Consider the following 18,224-nt stretch of genomic DNA (forward strand, 5'->3'; position numbering starts at 1 on the left):
GCCTTTAGCACTATTTTTACCTTCTAGTATGTCTGTGAATCCAGGGCAATACTTGACTTTTCCCCATATATGCTTCTCTAGGATTATCTCAAGACTGAGGCTGGAAACCTGCCTGTGTCTTTTTGTTATGCAATCATTGAAAAGGAAAATCTGCCCAAATATTGGGCCATTTGCTGCTGAAGGGCACCTTTACGGCTGTGTGCGTGATTTTAGATGAGGTGGTTTCTGAGTGTCTGCTGAGAGCACTCAGAGCGTGTCTGCTTGGATGTAGGCAGAATTACTTTCCATGCAATCATTAGAAATGTCACTTGTTAAAGAAGTTGCTTTTAAAAGATCTGTTTGTTTACCAGGGACTTGGGATGTTAACATACTCTGGAATCCATTTCAGCCAGTATGGCTTGTTTACAAAATGGATCTGGGTGGTGAAATTATCCTCTGGAATGAGCATATGTTGGTAATTCTCAAATGATTGATTCTCAAGGATCTGTGGCAGTATTGTGAGCTGTGACCCTTCTATCCAGATTTGTTACCCCTCTTTCAAATATACTGTTGGGTTAGCTTATAACAAAATATTAATAACACGTAAAATCAACACATAAACCCAAAGTTAAAATAAACCTAAAGCATAGAATCATAAGAGTGGGAAGGGATCTTGGAGAACGTCTATTCCAACCCCCTGCTCAATTAAGGCTGTGCAATACAGCATCCCAGAGAGATGGTCACTGAGCCTCTGCTTAAGTATTTCCTGCCATCAAAAAACCCGCCATCTCCTGAAGCAGTTTGTTTCAATGCCAAATAGTTCTCAGTGTTAGGACATTTCTACTACTGTTTAGCTGAAATTTACTTTACAGCAAATATGCTAGGGTATACCATCAGGCCAGTTTTCTCTGAAATGAATCTGCATGCGTATGTGTTTGAGAACAAAGAGCTGTAAAAATAACGTTCATAGAATCATAGAATCATAGAATAGCAGAGTTGGAAGGGGCCTACAAGGCCATCGAGTCCAACCCCCTGCTCAATGCAGGAATCCACCCTAAAGCATCCCTGGCAGATGGTTGTCCAGCTGCCTCTTGAATGACTCCAGTGTGGGAGAGCCCACAACCTCCCTAGGTAACTGATTCTATATTCTTGAAGTTTGAGCGAGTGTCTGAGCTGATTTCCCCATTTGAACAGTAACTATTCCCCATAAAAGCACAATGCATAAAGTGTGTTGTGTGCGCCACATCTCAGGTTCAAGGCTTCCTTAATTAAACCTTCATTAGTTGTTACATGTTGTGTATATATGGAAGTTGCATATCCCTGTGAACAAGGATATGCAGCAAGAGCTACCCTGTTTCCCCGAAAATAAGACAGTGTCTTATATTAATTTTTGCTCCCAAAGATGCGCTAGGTCTTATTTTCGGGGGGATGCCTTATATTACAGCGAGAGGCAAAACTGGAAGTAGGTCTTATTTTCGGGGATGTCTTACTTTCAGGGAAACAGGGTACATGTCTCCCCTTAATGTTCTCTTCTCCATGCTAAACATATCCTGCCCTTTCAGCCGTTCCTCTTAGGACTTGGTTTCTAGACCTCTAAGCAATCTAGTCACTTTTCTATGGAGTGTTTATCAACATCCTCCTTAATATGTTGTGCCCAGAAAACTGGACAGAATATACTATATGTGGACCTTATAACTTAGAGACAGACTAAATATGACATGGATTTCTATGTCTTTCCCCAACAGTTGATTTTTAACACGATTGAAAAGCAATCTTAAGGTGCAGTTGAGAACACTCTGTATCTGCTTAAATAAAATGAAAAATACTTGATTTTTTTTTTGCAGAAGTATGCAGTGCTTCAGTGTCCTGCTAGCTCACCAAGTATAAAATGCATATACTCATGGGCATATGTTTGAAGTGGTGGGTATCATGGAACCAGTTGTGTATGTACACAGTGAGAACAGGTACTGGTGCAACAGTGTCCTGGCCTTGCCACTGGTTAATGGTGTGTCTTACAGTGACGGATTTCAACCATCATGGCTTCTCCCCTGTGCCCCTGCACATGCTGTGACATGAGCAGTGGGAGTGGCTTCGTACCCACCCTGCAAGCCATGACATACAGGGTTGTAGGGTGGGTACAAAGCCACCATTGCCAAGTGCCGGGTTCACATGATATGCTAACCTGTGCTGCAGTGTGAGTAATTGTAAATAGCCGGCACCTGCAGGGAGAGAAGCCAAGATGGTTTCTTTCCCCCCTGTGATTGTCTGAACACCCCCAATGTGATAGTTTCAGAAGCTGAACCAACTGCTAGGCTGAAAGGCCTATAGTTGTACTGGTGGTAATGGTTTCTTCTCCTATATGCTGGTTACCTCTAAGCAAACATTTTCTTAGTTGTGCTGTGGATCAGTCAGAAGACCCAACTATCTTCCTGGCCCAGTCCAGCTCTCATTTGGCTCCTCCTCTCCCAGGACCTGTTTCCCTCAGCAACTATTCCAGCTGGTCACAGGAACAACAATTATGTGACCTTTTGTAACTATGGTTTGGCACTAACTTTGCTTGTTTTTCTCTTCCCTCTCACTCATTCCTTTCGCTGAATGTTTTTTAAACTCTGCACAGTGTCTGGAACATTTAGGAGCATTATGAATGATGATAATAATAATCTGAAACAATGACAGTTTGTGCAGAGAAAATAACTTTTGCCCACATCCTCACTGTTTTCGTATATTCAGGTATTTTCAAAACATCCATTGTGTTTGACTTCTACTTTTCCATATATAACTACTGCTGGGAAATCCTTCTTGATAGAAAGCTTAAAGATACACCTTAGCTATTTTGAGCCTTGGGGAACACAGCAAGGCAGATAGATTGTTACCTTTGCATACGCCAGCCATATGAATCTTGGAGAATTCCATTTGTTCTTAGACATTATATTAACTAGGAAGTGCTTTGCAAGGGTATGCAGGGCAATGAAATATTTTACAAGGAATGGTGAAAAGACTGACCTTGGTGGCAGCTTCTTTGGCCTGGTTCGGCCACAAGCATACACATGGGTTGTTTTAACCATGGATAGCCATAACAGCACAGGAGTTATTCCTGTAATGTACAAACCGACACTCTGGGTTGTTGAAGGAGAAATAACCTAGAGTTTTAACCAACAACAAACTACCACATTTCTTCGATTCTAAGATGCCATCAATTGTAAGATGTACACTAATTTCAGTACCACCCACAGAAAAAAAGCTTTGATTTTAAGAAATAATAAACGCACCCGCAATTCTAAGATGCACCCCGTTTTTAGAGATGTTTATTTGGGAAAAAAGTGTGTCTTAGAATTGAAGAAATACGGTATGTTTAAAGCAATCTATGGGTATTCGTTACATACAAACTGTCAGTGACCTGGTTCACACATAATGACAACCCATGGTTTAAACAACCCTTTGGTTGTCATGTACGATTGGGAGAACAGGAGCCATTTCTGCTTTTATTCTGCAACCCATGATAGACTCCTTTCTGATTGGTGAGCATGATGTCCGTACCCAGACTGATGGTTTGCTTAGGGACTAACCCAGCAGTTAACCCATTGCCACGCTTATCCCTGACAGCCCATGGGCTGTTGAACAGGGCCATTGAGTCTCTCAAACTCTCCCTTGATCCCTAAATGTGTCAGTTGTCGTTAAAAGTGCCTCTCAGGACTTAGAAATATACAGTTTCATGCAAATCATCACAGCAGTAGTGACTCCCTACCACCGAGGTTCAATATAGAACGTATCCAGAGCTGGTGGTGGTTGGCACCAGGAAAACAAATTTCAGATTATGCTAATTTTAAGGTATGCTAATTTTAGATGAATGTTTATAGTTCTGATAATCAGCTCTATTTTTATTGAACTAAAAGTTAAGGGAATCTGTAGCTTCTCTGGTATGTTATATATAAAACATTCCACTTAACTAAGAACAGGTACTTCTGCAATTCCACATGTGTAAAATTTGACACCTCATGCAGAATCTGCAGGCTCTTGTTCTTTGTTTTCTAAGCAGGCTTCCAGCTCTTGTTTTTCAAATATTACCATATCTTTACAACCCTCTGTAGAAAGTGAGGGTGGCAAAGCATCTAAAGTTAACTTTTGTTGTCCTTTTGTGAACACCTCTCCTCTTGCCGTCACATTAAAAAAAAACCCATCCCATATACTTGGGAGGTAGGTCTGAATGTGCTCTTCTGCATGGAAAAGATGTTACCTGTTCACAACAGGGCTATTATGGCAATGTATTGCATAACAGAGATGAAACTCTGAGGGTTTGAATGGAATTGTTTTATATCTTATTGTAAAGCGCCTCGATGCCAGAAATGGTGAGGCGGCGCTATAAAAATGCTTTAAATAAATAAATAAATAAACTAAATCCAAATTAGATGATTTGCTTGTACAAGCACTTGCATGAGAACTGCTATAGACTCTGTTGCCAAATATATAATTGTGTGAACTCTTATGCAGCATTTGAAGAACATCACCAGGGGCTACTTTCCTTTTTCTCATGGTTTTTTGGATGCAGCCCTTCGTTCAGAATTAAATATGCAAACAGAAATTTTGCACAATACAGGAACGCATTTCATATGTTGATGAACATACAGTAATGCCCAGATTATAGAAACTGTGCTGGATAGGTGTGGATCACTGAGATGCTTTTCAACCATGTTCAGCTTCCTGCCTGCAGTCATGGGAGCATAGAATTTTCTGTTTTTTTAAAAAACAAAAACAAAATAGTTACGAACCTCAAATGTCATAATCTAGAATATAGATCTCAGCATTTTGTGGTGTTATTTGCAGTCATATTTCCTAGACCTCTTGATGGAAGGGAGTTTCCTCCATGCAAATACTGTAGAATCCTGTTTTCAGTGCCTAGAAAAGTACTAGTAGGGGTGCATTTCTTGTTAGCATTGACTGCTCCAAGCATGTGCAGTACATGGCCCTTACGCTCCTTCCCTTGCTTTTGCAGGACTCAAGCTGAAATGGCTCACACCTGTCGGGGAACCATCAACCTGTCGACGGCTCACATTGATACGGAGGACTCCTGTAATATTGTCCTTTCTAATGGGGGAAGGACATACCATCTAAAGGCTGCCTCAGAAGTGGAGCGGCAGCGGTGGGTCACTGCCCTGGAGCTGGCTAAGGCCAAAGCCATTCGTATGAGGAACAGCCAGTCAGGTAGAGTTCATGCTTGGTCCATACGCATGGAAAGGATCTCTGAAAACATTTGTAGGCTTTTGTTCTCTTGCAAAAGCCACTCAAATGGCAGAAGAATGTGCTGGAAAAGGGGATTCAAGGAAAGAATGCTTAGCAGAAGGAGCTACATGGAAGTATTAAATGAATTAAAATCACTAATCTTTGGTCTAAGGCATTAAAAAAATCCTTGGGAATGAGGATTCTAAAGTAAGTGTGGGGTGCTGAATTTGCATGACTTAGTTATGCAAGCTGGTAAGGTTCTCCAGCCAGGGGGATGGGGTTGCCTGTCTGCCAGTCTTAGGTATTTGGATAGGTCAGCATGAATCAACACAGCAAGCAGTTTTTCCGCACAGCTGTGAGCTTAGACCCAAAAGAGGTCAGAAGCAGTGCTTAGGCATTTAAAAGCAAGAATGCCACTGGGCCCTTGTGCCTTGACAAACCTATAATCTATATGCTTTCAATGAATGAAATTTCTGACTCTTATTCCCTTTGATACGAGTCCACAATCTCAGAGCGGCATAAAGGTCTTGTCCCTGTGTGAGTGGCAGGGATGCTAGTGTTACATTTGACCGAGATGGAATGAAGAAGCCTTTCCAAACTTGCACATTTACTTGGAGTATTGGTTTTCTTTGACACAGACTTCAACTTGGTGACCATTACAGACCTTAACAAACTTCAATATGTTGAATAAAGCTCTCTTGGGCAATAAACTTCTTCTTTCTTAGTAAAGATTTATGCACTTGTGTCCTGCAAAACATTGCCTGCTAGCCATCTGTGGTGGCTCACCAGGGGCTTGATAAATCATTTGTTCATATGGTTGGCCTGGAACTACGAAAACTGGACTTTACCTTGCATCTGATATGCTACAATATGAAAGCTGCTCTTGGCTCGATGGGGAACAAGTTGTATATGCCTGTGCAGAAGGGAGAAGTTGCATGTTGAAGTACCAGATAGATCAGAGGTCCCCAAACTTTTTGGGCTTGTGGAGACCTTTGGAATTTAAAAAGTGTTGTGGTCACTGTCATAAAATAGCTACCATGCGGCGGGTGGGCAGGGGGGTTTGCCCATTCATGAAATCACTGCCAAAGTGGGCGCGGCCAGTCACAAAACTCTTTAATTTTTCCAGAAAACATGCCAGTGAGACTTTTTTTTTTTTAACTTGCCCGTGTACAAGACACTACCACTACTATGAACCAAAAGAAAGATGATATTGGGGGTGGGGGGCAGTTTTTTGCTTTGCAGCGTTTCAGTGTTTTTTTATTATTAATTTTAAAAAATCTTAATGAACAAAATAAAAATCAGGTGCGACATGGAGCCTGGTGGGCACTAAGAAAAGTTTCTGTGGGCATTTTGGTGCCATGGGCATTATGTTGGAAACTCCAGGGATTGAAACCGTGCCTTTATTCTCTCTCACGGTTTCTTTCTGTTGTTCTCTTATTCATGCCTAGAAGTCTTTGGTGCTCCCAACGTGTTTTGCACTTTGTTTTTGATTAGATTTGCTGCTGGTTTGCGACACTACTGTAGTATTGAGGTTACATGTATGCATGGAGTTCTGTCTAATGAAATGGAAAATGAATAATTTGCATTAACAGATTTTCATAAAATCTGCCAAATGCCACAAGTGCAGCATGATAACAACAATAAGCTATCACAAATGAACTACCTTTGGGAGCAATGTGATGGGCAGACTGTAAATTTATTTATTTATTTATTGCATTTCTATACCGCCCAGTAGCCGAAGCGCTCTGAGCGGTTTACAAATAAAGTTTGGAAGAGCATCCAGGCTTCCTCTGTAGGATGGATGGAATTGAGCAATTGGCAGAAGAGTACAGGTTTTCATTTTAAACTTTGTACAAAGCATTGTATATATTTCACCTGATGAAATACTTTGAAACTTTGTGCTCCCCCTCAGTTATTTATTTATTTATTTATTTATTACATTTTTATACCGCCTAATAGCCGAAGCTCTCTGGGCGGTTCACAAAAAATTAAAACCATAATAAAACAACCAACGGGTTAAAAGCACAAATACAAAATACCGTATAAAAAGCACAACCAGGAAAAACCACGCAGCAAAATTGATATAAGATTAAAATACAGAGTTAGAACAGTAAAATTTAAATTTAAGTTAAAATTAAGTGTTAAAATACTGAGAGAATAAAAAGGTCTTCAGCTGGCGACGAAAGGAGTACAGTGTAGGTGCCAGGCGGACCTCTCTGGGGAGCTCATTCCACAACCGGGGTGCCACAGCGGAGAAAGCCCTCCTCCTAGTAGCCACCTGCCTCACTTCCTTTGGCAGGGGCTCACGGAGGTCATCTACCCCTGTAGATGATCTTAAGGTCTGGGCAGGTACATATGGGAGGAGGCGTTCCTTCAGATAACCTGGCCCCAAACCGTTTAGGGCTTTAAATGTCAATACCAGCACTTTGAATCGGGCCCAGACCTGGACTGGCAGCCAATGAAGTTGTAAAAGGACTGGCATAATGTGAACTCACCGGCCAGTCCCTGTTAGTAACTTTTTCTCAAATCACCTTCTGGATTTTTTTGAAGTGGAACAAAAATTGCTACTACTGTGTTTTCCTTTGTCAAATCACACTGCTAAGCACTCTCCCTGAATCCTAATTTTTCAGCACATTCTTCTAGCACTTTGCGAGGCTTTTGCAAGAAAACACTTTTACTGAAGTGGTTTCAGAAGGTAAAATGTCTGTGTGACGGGCTTATTTATAGAATAATCTTAAAAGGATCTTTAAAAACTTATTTGGAATGAAGAAAACAGTTATCCTGAACAACACACTTGACTGGTGAAAGGAAAGTGATATTATGCACTGGAAAGGATTCAACTTCAAGGTTAAGATACATCAGGATCATTTTCAAGGGTTTCATTTTTTGTTTAATTTTTGAGAGTGCACCTGCAAGTATGAAAATAGTAACATTAAAAGTGGGTCGACAGAATGGTGTGATTGAGCTTCATAAGTCCTTCCTTTTCAGTTTTAGGACTGGAAGTTAATTTTGGGCCTGGCTCCCAAAATTAAAGGTTGTTCTTTAGCTCTTCCTTAAAATTTGCTAAAAGTTTTTCCTACCATCCTTCCTGATTTTCTTTAGGGGGGGCATCTACCAGTTTTGATGCCATTACCCCTCCACTGCTCTGGATCCCTTTCCTCCAATCTGACCAATTTTTAAATCTGTTTCCTACCCAGCTGTATCCTCCCTCTTCTCTTCTTTCACCCCCACGAATGCTCACAGATTCCTTTGGGATGCAGCGCTATTCCTATTTTGCAGAGGCTTGAGAGACGACCTTTTGCCTCAAGGCTATTCCCAAGCCCTCTCAATGATTCCATGCTTCTTGAATCCAAATTGAACACTCAGTCGACCTGACCAAACTGGTCTCTCCTTATTGTTTGTAAGCTCTGATTCAGTCAGCCGTAGTTTTCCATGCCACTTTAAAGGAGAGCAATGTCATAACGTGGATTAGAGGGATTTATAATCTTCTTTAGAGACCATCGAACCATGTTTTGCCTACATCTAGCACTAAAAATAAGTAAGCAGTTCACCCTGGATTTCCACCCCCAGCTCTCTGAGTCTGCGATTAATTCCTGCTGATTTTCATGGAATAAGTGTAGCATTCTTGTATTAAACCCTGAGACAGCCTACATCCTCTCCTCTCCCAGAAGCCATGGGGAGTTGGGGCTGCCCATGAAGGAGGTAGTATGTTTCCCTTTTGTGGAGGTTGTTGGATCTTTTTAATTAATCGTGCCATACAAACCCTTCTGCTTCTTTTCATCATGTTGCCTGTGTTGTCTGCTTGGGCTTAACGAGTGTGAACATTATGCAACAAATGCTGCCTGCTTAGTGAGAGGGTCACTTGAGGTTGCCACTTACTTGCTTTTTTAGCTGCTTTGAATGAAAACTTCCTGTTCACGCTTCCTCGTCCCTGAAAACTGAGATGTACTTTCCTCTCCTATCAGCATCATAGCCTGGTTGACTTGAGCTTTGCACTTAACTGGAAGCTATTGGTATATGAGTAGGGTTGTGGTACAAAGAACAAGGGGCTAAATTCAAAATGACGCACAGCTGAGCTCAGAGGTGTTTGTTTAAAATCTGAGGTTGGATTGCAACACGAACATTCACCTCCAGGTCAGAGATGGTGCAGCAATAGAAGAGCTGTTTGAGCATCACAGGAGTCTGATTCCTGTTTTACTGATTTATATGTGCTTCTGTAGATGTGGTGCTGTGTGGATCCCTATGCAAGACTCTTGTTATGGACTTCCTGCATTGAGCAGGGGGTTGGACTCGATGGCTTTATAGGCCCCTTCCAACTCTACTATTCTATGATTCTACGATTCTATGACTTTGCTAAATGCGAAGTCTTACCTACTTTCTACCTTCTATCCCTGCTAACAGATGTATGACAACACTGTTCAGCGTTTGTACATGTAGAGGGAGGACAGAAGAAATGGCATGTGTACAAGGAATGTCCACTAAAAGCACTTAACGACAACCTTTCAAATGCATTTAGTTATTTATTATTGATTGAAAATATTTGTTTATCACCTTTCAGGGCAGAAGCAATAAAATACACAAAAACAGTAAAATATATTAAAAGCAGTAAAAGCACAAACACAATAATAAAATCTATATAAAATGCTTGGGTATGTTTCCGTACAGGCTTCAGCTGATACAGGTTGCTAAGCAACAGTAACAATGTGTAACATCAGCTGATACGGGTTGCTAAGCCCCTCGCCCAACTCCTCCGGGCTTTCCAAGATAATCCTAACCCCCCTTTTGCCTCTTCGCTTCCCCCCCCCCCCCACGAAGGGGGCAGCGCCACGGTGAGGAGCATGAGCGAGGCACGGCCGGGGCCCTTGGTGGTCGGGTAGTAGGCTGCTCGCCTGCTGCGAGCCCCGGCCTAATCTCATGCGAGCTGGGCGGGCGGCCCAAGGCTGACAGGAACCCCGGGGAGAGGGGGACACTTGGTCCCCCTCCCCCCCGACCTCCCTGCCCCCCAGGTCTGCCAGACGGCGCTGTATCAGCGGCCTCCAAGCAGTCCGCGCCCCCGCGATGATATTTAATTAATAAACTAAGATATGCTACAATGGCGTATGTTACACTGGGTACAGCTAGTAGCAGGAAAAACAACAATGAAGGAACCCCAAGGAGACTCCATGGGTCATTACTTCTGCATCCCTGCACCAGGCAGTGCTGGCTTTTGCCAGTGTGGTAGTGCTATGGAGGTGCTATCACTTGTGCAAAAATCTGGGCTGCTTTCTAGTGCCCATGTAGCACTACGCTCTTTTTGTTAATTTAAGCATATTCAGAATCGCAATAAACAAAGAATCCAGGTTTTAAAGTTGGCTTGCAGGTCCTGGCTTGTTTGCAAGCAGTTAACCCATAGTCCCTGTTTTGGATGAAATGGGAGGCGCTGCTTAATTGCGGTTTCCTGGCTTGCTTTACCCTGTCGCACAAAGGGAGAAGCAAAGCGGGAGCGATCGGACTGTGTGCACCAAGCAGGCTGCTTGTGCATATTATGGTTGATGAAGCCAGGGTTGATGGCTTACAGTGACGTATGAATGCATCTGTAGAATTTTGTCTTACTCTCCTTTGAGGGCTTTTCTCCTTATTGTGGCAGAGCATGCGTTGCTGTGTTCTTGGGTGCTCTCTAGCGGCTGCTTATTTTAATTGTTTTTTGTCTCGATTTCTAAAATTCCTGAAGTGATACACTCCACTATTAGCTCAATGCAAATCTTTAATCTGAAAACAGTTTAGTTTTAGAATTATTACACTAGAAGGTAAGGTGTGCTGCTTTACTTGCACCCCAGCAATGTACATTAACAACACAGGGGTGTTTTATCATGGTGAATTAAAGCTGGGTTAGTTTAATAGTTGGGGTATTAATCTCGCCTCTGTCATGAAGGTCCCTTAGACAACCTGCTGCCTCTCACACCCTCAGCCCCACCATCTGTACTATGGAGATAATACTATCTACTTTACAGAGTTGTTATAAAGGTTAGAAAATAATGCACATGAAGCACGTTGAACACTCATTTATGAAGTCCTGGGCTTTAAAAAATTGAAGTTCTTAGTTTAGTAGATTATGATATATCATGCCTATTCTGCAAAGTTTGGCTTAAATTTTTAAAAAGGCATCAAGTTTCTGTCCCTAATTATCGCAGTGGGCCTGTTCAGACTGCACATTAAGCCATGGTTAGGCTGCTAACCCTTTTGCAGTAAATGGTTAGTGAGCATGTTTAAACTGTGGTTATATAGCCACCATGGTTAGAAATGGTTCACATGCTAAGCCTTAATGTTTAGCTCAAAATGCTTAACCACTGTGGCTTAGCGTGTCATCTGAACCGGGTCAAGAGACCAGAAAGGTTGGAGGCTTCAGCAAGGTTTACGTAGTACCTCACGTGATTTGGAAGTATAGCTTCCAAATCACGTGAGGTCCTGGTTCCTCTCTATTCGGCCCTGGTTAGGCCTCATCTAGAGTATTGCGTCCAGTTCTGGGCTCCACAGTTCAAGAAGGACGCAGACAAGCTGGAGCCTGTTCAAAGGAGGGCAACCAGGATGATCAGGGGTCTGGAAACAAAGCCCTATGAAGAGAGACTGAAAGAACTGGGCCTGTTTAGCCTGGAGAAGAGAAGATTGAGGGGAGCCATGATAGCACTCTTCAAATACTTGAAAGGTTGTCACACAGAGGAGGGCCAGGATCTCTTCTCGATCCTCCCAGAGTGCAGGACACGGAATAACGGGCTCAAGTTAAAGGAAGCCAGATTCCAGCTGGACGTCAGGAAAAACTTCCTGACTGTCAGAGCAGTTACCTAGGGAGGTTGTGGGCTCTCCCACACTAGAGGCATTCAAGAGGCAGCTGGACAACCATCTGTCAGGGATGCTTTAGGGTGGATTCCTGCATTGAGCAGGGGGTTGGACTCGATGGCCTTGTAGGCCCCTTCCAACTCTGCTATTCTATGATTCTACATAAAGATTTTGATGCAGGTGTTTTACTTTATTCCTGAACTCCCTGGCCTCATGCCACACTGTGGTCCATCTAGCTCAATATAGTCTAAAGCTATTAGCAGCAAATTCTCTGGGGTTTCAGATAGGTCTTTCCCAGGCCCAATGCCTGAGATTGAGCTGCAAGCTTCTGAACGCAAGACAGGTGCTCTGCTGCTGCCCTCTGCATGTGTGCAAGACTGAAGGGGGGGGGGAATTCCCGCTTTAGGTCTTCCATTTACAAAAAAAGTCCAGTGTTTGAGATGTGAATCTGCTCCCTCGTCCATGGCTTCCATTTCTCTTTCCTGACCTCTTCCTCCCCCTCGCTTTTTCGTCTTGCCAGCACCCCCATTTCATGATGAAACAGTCAACTTTTTTTGCAAAACTGTTTCTGAATGGAGCACTCAAACCAAGTAGCCCTTTCCTGCATTTTGTTTTGGCATAGGGTTTCTTTCTTTGGTGAATCCAAATACAGCTGTATCAGGTCTATAATAACTTGAAATCATCTGGAAACTATCCCATGGAACTGAAATGGAATGTCAGATTTTTTTTTATTGTTTGTCTGAAAAGCTTGTAGTTGTTGAGAGCATTGTATGTATGTGTCCATTTGAAAATGTCATTCTCTTTGTATTCTGTTTTCATGTCTTTCTGCCACTGTAAAATATCCTGCATTTTTTGTATGTTTGTTCATTTCAACAGCTTCACTCCATTCCAGTGTTACTAATGTCATTAACCAAGCTTGCCCCAACCTGGTGCTCCCTGGATGTGTTGACTACAATTCCCATCATTCAGAGCTAGCACAACCATGCTGCCTGGGAATCATTGAAGTTGAGTCCAATGCCTGGAGACCACCAAATTGGGAAAGGCTGCACTAACCAGATAATGTAAATATTTACCATTTCTATCTTTTCTGCTGTTCATAAATAAATGTTGCATGCATGTAACCCTTTGTGGCTTCTTTTGTTTATTTTTCTCTCTCTTTAGGATTTCATTTTTAATGGATCATGCTATCCAAGAGATTAGGTTCCTTCATCTTTCCCTTTTCTTTAAGCTTGCATTTGTATATTATGAAGGCACAGGGACAACAGGAAATACTGGTCAATGTGCTGGATTTGGCAATCCCAACCTGCCGTTTATGTGCTCCTCCTCCTTCGCCATCTCTGTCCTAGTAAAATTCCACACAAGGCTGTCTTTGTTCTTTCACAGTCTCCGTTATTCTCCATTTTCCTCTCGGTCGCCATCTCCCTAATGGTTCAGCAACATTTCTCACAAGTATGCAGTTATCCCGTAAATGGGAACATCCTGACGCATTCTGTCCTGCCCGGTCTTCTTTGTATCACCAGCAATTTGAAAGGGATTTCATTCTGCCATTATAGCATAAACCAGAGCTTTCCAAACTTTTCATGTTGGTGACACACTTTTTAGACATGCATCATTTCGCGACACAGTAATTCAGTTTTACTAGCAAACCGGAGGTTAAACTAACCCCTTATAAGAGATACGGTCACATACATAAATGGGGACACAACATATCTCATGAAAACCTTTCATTTATATTTTTAAAAATATATGATTTGCAAGATAATAACATACATTTCCAAGACTTTTCACATTGAACCAATTTTGTCGAGCTGCGATCGAGCGGCGGTTGAGACGGTGTTCTATCAAAAAACTGGACCCATGGAATTTCTCGAATGCGTCACTTCAGGTGCAGCCGCGTCACCAGAAGTGACGCAGAATCAGCTGTTTCGACCTGATTATGCATACTGCACATGCGCAGTACCTATATGATCCCTCTACCGTGGTGTGCATACACAGATACGATGGAAGGGGAATATACTAGTGCACCATACTAATTGGCACCTTTGCTGCGTAAAAATGCGTGCAAGATGGTATTGCTTATTTCACAGAGACTCAGAGGTTTCTCGGTACATTCGCATGACACACCTACACACTGCAGCTGACACACTAACGTGTCGCGACACACAGTTTGGAAAGCTCTGGCATAAACATTTCTCACATGAACCAAAGGCAGTGTTTTCTCCTCTAACTAAGCTACAGAGAATGGGACATGCTGGATGGTGAAGGGACCTTGCTCCTTCCCAGTCTGATACTGAGCCTGTTCAGACATCACGTTAAGCCACACTGGTTAAGCATTTTGAGCTAAGCATTATGGCCTAGCATGTTGTGTGAACCATGACTTAGTGTGTCGTGTGAACCATTCCTAACTGTGGTGGCTACATAACCATGATTTAAACACACTAACCAATTGCTGCAAAAGGGTTAGTGGCCTGACCATGGCTTAGCGTGTTGTCTGAACAGTCCCAGTGAGAATACTGGTTATGGGATGGGGGGCAAGTTTGCTGGTATTGCCAGTTTAGCTGACCTCAGAGAGAATACGGTTTACCTGCTTCTCTCCACATTAATCTCTCCTCTGCCAGTCTCTGGTATATGCTGGTACAAGTCCATTTGTACCAGCTTGTCTATTGTCAGAGGGGAGCACAAATAAGCTTGCTATAGAATTGGTTGGTTGGAAAGGGGGGTGTTGATTTCACCCCATTGCCTTCAACAAGCCAAGAGGCTGCCTAATCCTTCAAGCAATTGCCTTGCTCATCAATATGGATAAGAAGTTGATGTTTTATATCAGGGATTGGGAACCTGTTTCAGCCTGGGGGCCAAATTCCCCTTTGGAGACCCTTGCAGGGCCCACATTGCAGGGGTGGGTGGAGCCAAAGGCAAAGAGGGCAGGACCAAAGGTAAAGGGGGTGGGGCCAAAATATAACCACCACCCCAGTAACAAAGCCATAGGAGAGGCAGAATAGGGGAAGACTTGCTGCTCCCTCATTAATCTAAGCATGCCCATCCTTTCCCCACAGCAGCCCCTTTGACCCCTAAGTAATACTCTCAGGCCTGATGGGCAGAGAAGTGGAGGTGGAGTTTAGTCTATTACTGTTGGGGTGTTTTTAGGTGGAGGAATGTTGAGGGTCTCTACTAAGGTAGACGCCTAGCCTTGCTTGGTTGAATCAGCATCTCTGAGAGAATATTTCTGAAATGCTGTACGATCTCCTAGATCAGGGCTACACAACCTTTTGGGGCCCTGGGCACGTTCGGCAAATTGAGAAACTCTACTGGGCACCATCACAAAATGGCTGCTATGGGATGTGGGGCAAAGGTCAAGTAGCTGGCCAAAAGACTGAGTACAAGGCAAAGCTGGGGTCTGAGCCCCAATGCACTAAACAATTTCTGTGAACCTACAGTTTTCAGCACCAACAGAAACCTATTTCACAACATTCCCAGCTCCTGCTAAGAAAATGTGTTAATTAAAAGAAAAAGAGCAAGTGAGAGGTTTAAGACTCCTTGGTGGGTGCCAAGAAAGGTGCCAGGGGATGCATTGGTGTTCATGGACACCTCATTGCCTCCCTCCTTGCCCTAGATTCAAATGGTATGACGGTCTTTTACTTTCACATGTTTGGGCCTGGTGGGTGATTATTTAGTTGCTTTGTGACCAAAAGATATCTTTGGGCAAGCTATATGTTCCGTTATAATGTGGCTTTCTCAAAGGATAACAGGTATTGAAGCAAAAACAATAGTGTTGAGGTGCCATTAAAAACTGACAAATTCATTATGGCATTTGTGGACTAGAGTCCACTCTGGGTTCGGATGACTCAATAACCAACAGTGGTTAAATAGTCAACGGTTGGTTATTGTGTCACCTCTTGGTACTTTTTCACATCACAGTTGGTAATTCGGCCGAAAAAACCAACGCAAATAACCAATGCTGTGCAGAGTTGATAATTCGAACAACCGTTGGTTATTGTATCGGGCACCGTTGACTATTCCTTTGCACACATTTGGCACACATTCTTCAAATATTTAAAAGGTTGTCACACAGAGGAAGGCCAGGAACTCTTCGATCCTCCCAGAGTGCAGGACACAGAATAATGGGCTCAAGTTACAGGAAGCCAGATTCCAGCTGGACATCAGGAAAAACTTCCTGACTGTTAGAGCAGTATGACAATAGAACCAGTTACCTAGGGAGGTTGTGGGCTCTCCCACCCTAGAGGCCTTCAAGAGGCAGCTGGACAACCATCTGTCAGGGATGCTTTAGGGTGTATTCCTGCATTGAGCAGGGGGTTGGACTCGATGGCCTTGAAGGCCCCTTCCAACTCTGCTATTCTATGATCCTATGATTTTCAACGACTGGAGTCTCCTGGCAAGAACGACCAAAGTGGCGGCTGCCACTCTAGTCCAGCCGGCAGAACTCGCAGTGGATGATGGGATAACAGCAGGAGGACTGTGGGTGCGAGAGAGGGTGGGGGAACAGCTTCAGCTATTGGGCGGTATAGAAATGCAATAAATAAATAAATAAAAAATAAATACGGTGTCACAGAATCATAGAATCATAGAATAGCAGAGTTGGAAGGGGCCTACAAGGCCATCGAGTCCAACCCCCTGCTCAATGCAGGAATCCACCCTAAAGCATCCCTGACAGATGCTTGTCCAGCTGCCCCTTGAATGCTTCTAGGGTGGGAGAGCCCACAACCTCCCTAGGTAACTGGTTCCATTGTCGTACTGCTCTAACAGTCAGGAAGTTTTTCCTGATGTCCAACTGGAATCTGGCTTCCTTTAACTTGAGCCCGTTATTCCGTGTCCTGCACTCTGGGAGGATTGAGAATCAATCAAACACACCATTGATTAATAGTCAACTTGACGTTGGCCTTAATCCACACCACGGTCGCTTATAATCATGTCATGTGGGGAGTACCATGTCATGTGGAGTTGACCATTAACTCACCATTGACTATAGTGTTGTCTGAACACAGCCTCTATAAAAAACTTGTTAGTTTCTGGGGTATCACAAGGTTACTGTGGCAGACCAACATGGTAACACCTTTAGAAAATGTAAGGTCTCTCCTACTGAGTGTAGTCTTCTCCTGCTATGTTGTGGCTACTTGCTTTCATGCTCTTTCTTTCTGTTCTCAATATTTATAAACTACTTACATCTGCAGATTTCAGATCATAAATAACAAATAATAAAACAAGGATATAAAACCAATGCATAAAAAATATTATGTCTACATATCCATAAGAATAAAATAAATGGCATTTTACACTGGGGGTTTGCATAAACATATATGTCTTCAACATATGCCTAAAAATAAGAATTATCAGTACATATCAAATCTCAGGAGGAAGCTTATTCCACATAGTGGGTGCCACTATCTTACATCCTAACGGTAGCTACAAGGTGCAAGGCTCTTTCCCTCCCTCAGTACCTCTATAATCCTGGAATTAAGCAAAAATCAATGTTTTAAACAACCGTGAACTGAGATGTTGGTAGCCACGAGGTGGTGCTGTTGTATTTCTTTTTTTATTGGGAGGTATGACTGAAAGACTTGTGAATGTGTTGGATGTCTTCTGTTATGTTCTCTGGTTCCCAAAAGCCATGGTTTCTGATACCTCGCATTTTGAACATTATTTGTGGGGAAGGAGGGAGGGGAAAGGCTGTTGAAGACAGAAGTTTCATAGTAAGCCACCTGGTGACTTTGCAGATCAAGAAGGCCAAGAAAGGATTCCTAGGAGCATTAACTAAAACATACCCTCAGTCAATTGGTTAAACCCATTGGAATAGGATTAGTACTGAAGTCTGAAAGGCTAAGAGGCTGAGATTCATAGTTTGGAGAATGCTTGCTATGCGAGAAAGCTCCTTGTTAGCATCAGAACGTTTTCCCTGCGTATCGTAATATATGAGTTTTCAGTAATCTCTGAAGAAGCTGTCTATAGCCAGGGAGCCGAGAAAGAGTCCTGTCCTTGATATACAGAGGACCTCACCTCCTTTGAAGGGAACCTACTATTTGGGTCGGGGAAGGGAAATCCTCTCCCCAGTTCACACAATGGCACAAGTACCTGCATCTAACAAAGTGGCACAGCTGTGCCAGTACGGCTACACCTGGAGCAGGTAAGAACTAATTGGAATGGATGGGTTGGAGCTGTGGGTAATTGCAAGGTCATCATGGAAGCAGTGTGTGTGTGTTTCT

General features: G+C 43.0%; 1 protein-coding gene across 2 annotated transcripts in view; it reads left to right on the plus strand.

The window, feature by feature from the left end:
- OSBP2 (oxysterol binding protein 2) overlaps nucleotides 1-18,224 on the plus strand; it is a 186,162-nt gene that overhangs the window by 26,208 nt on the left and 141,730 nt on the right. For both annotated transcript variants that reach the window (XM_063144265.1, XM_063144266.1), the window contains exon 2: nucleotides 4,970-5,178. In XM_063144265.1, coding sequence (XP_063000335.1) covers nucleotides 4,970-5,178 — 209 coding nt within the window. The remainder of the gene's footprint in view (nucleotides 1-4,969; nucleotides 5,179-18,224) is intronic.

This window comes from Elgaria multicarinata, chromosome 18 (genome assembly GCF_023053635.1).
Source record: "Elgaria multicarinata webbii isolate HBS135686 ecotype San Diego chromosome 18, rElgMul1.1.pri, whole genome shotgun sequence".
Classification (NCBI taxonomy): domain Eukaryota; kingdom Metazoa; phylum Chordata; class Lepidosauria; order Squamata; family Anguidae; genus Elgaria; species Elgaria multicarinata.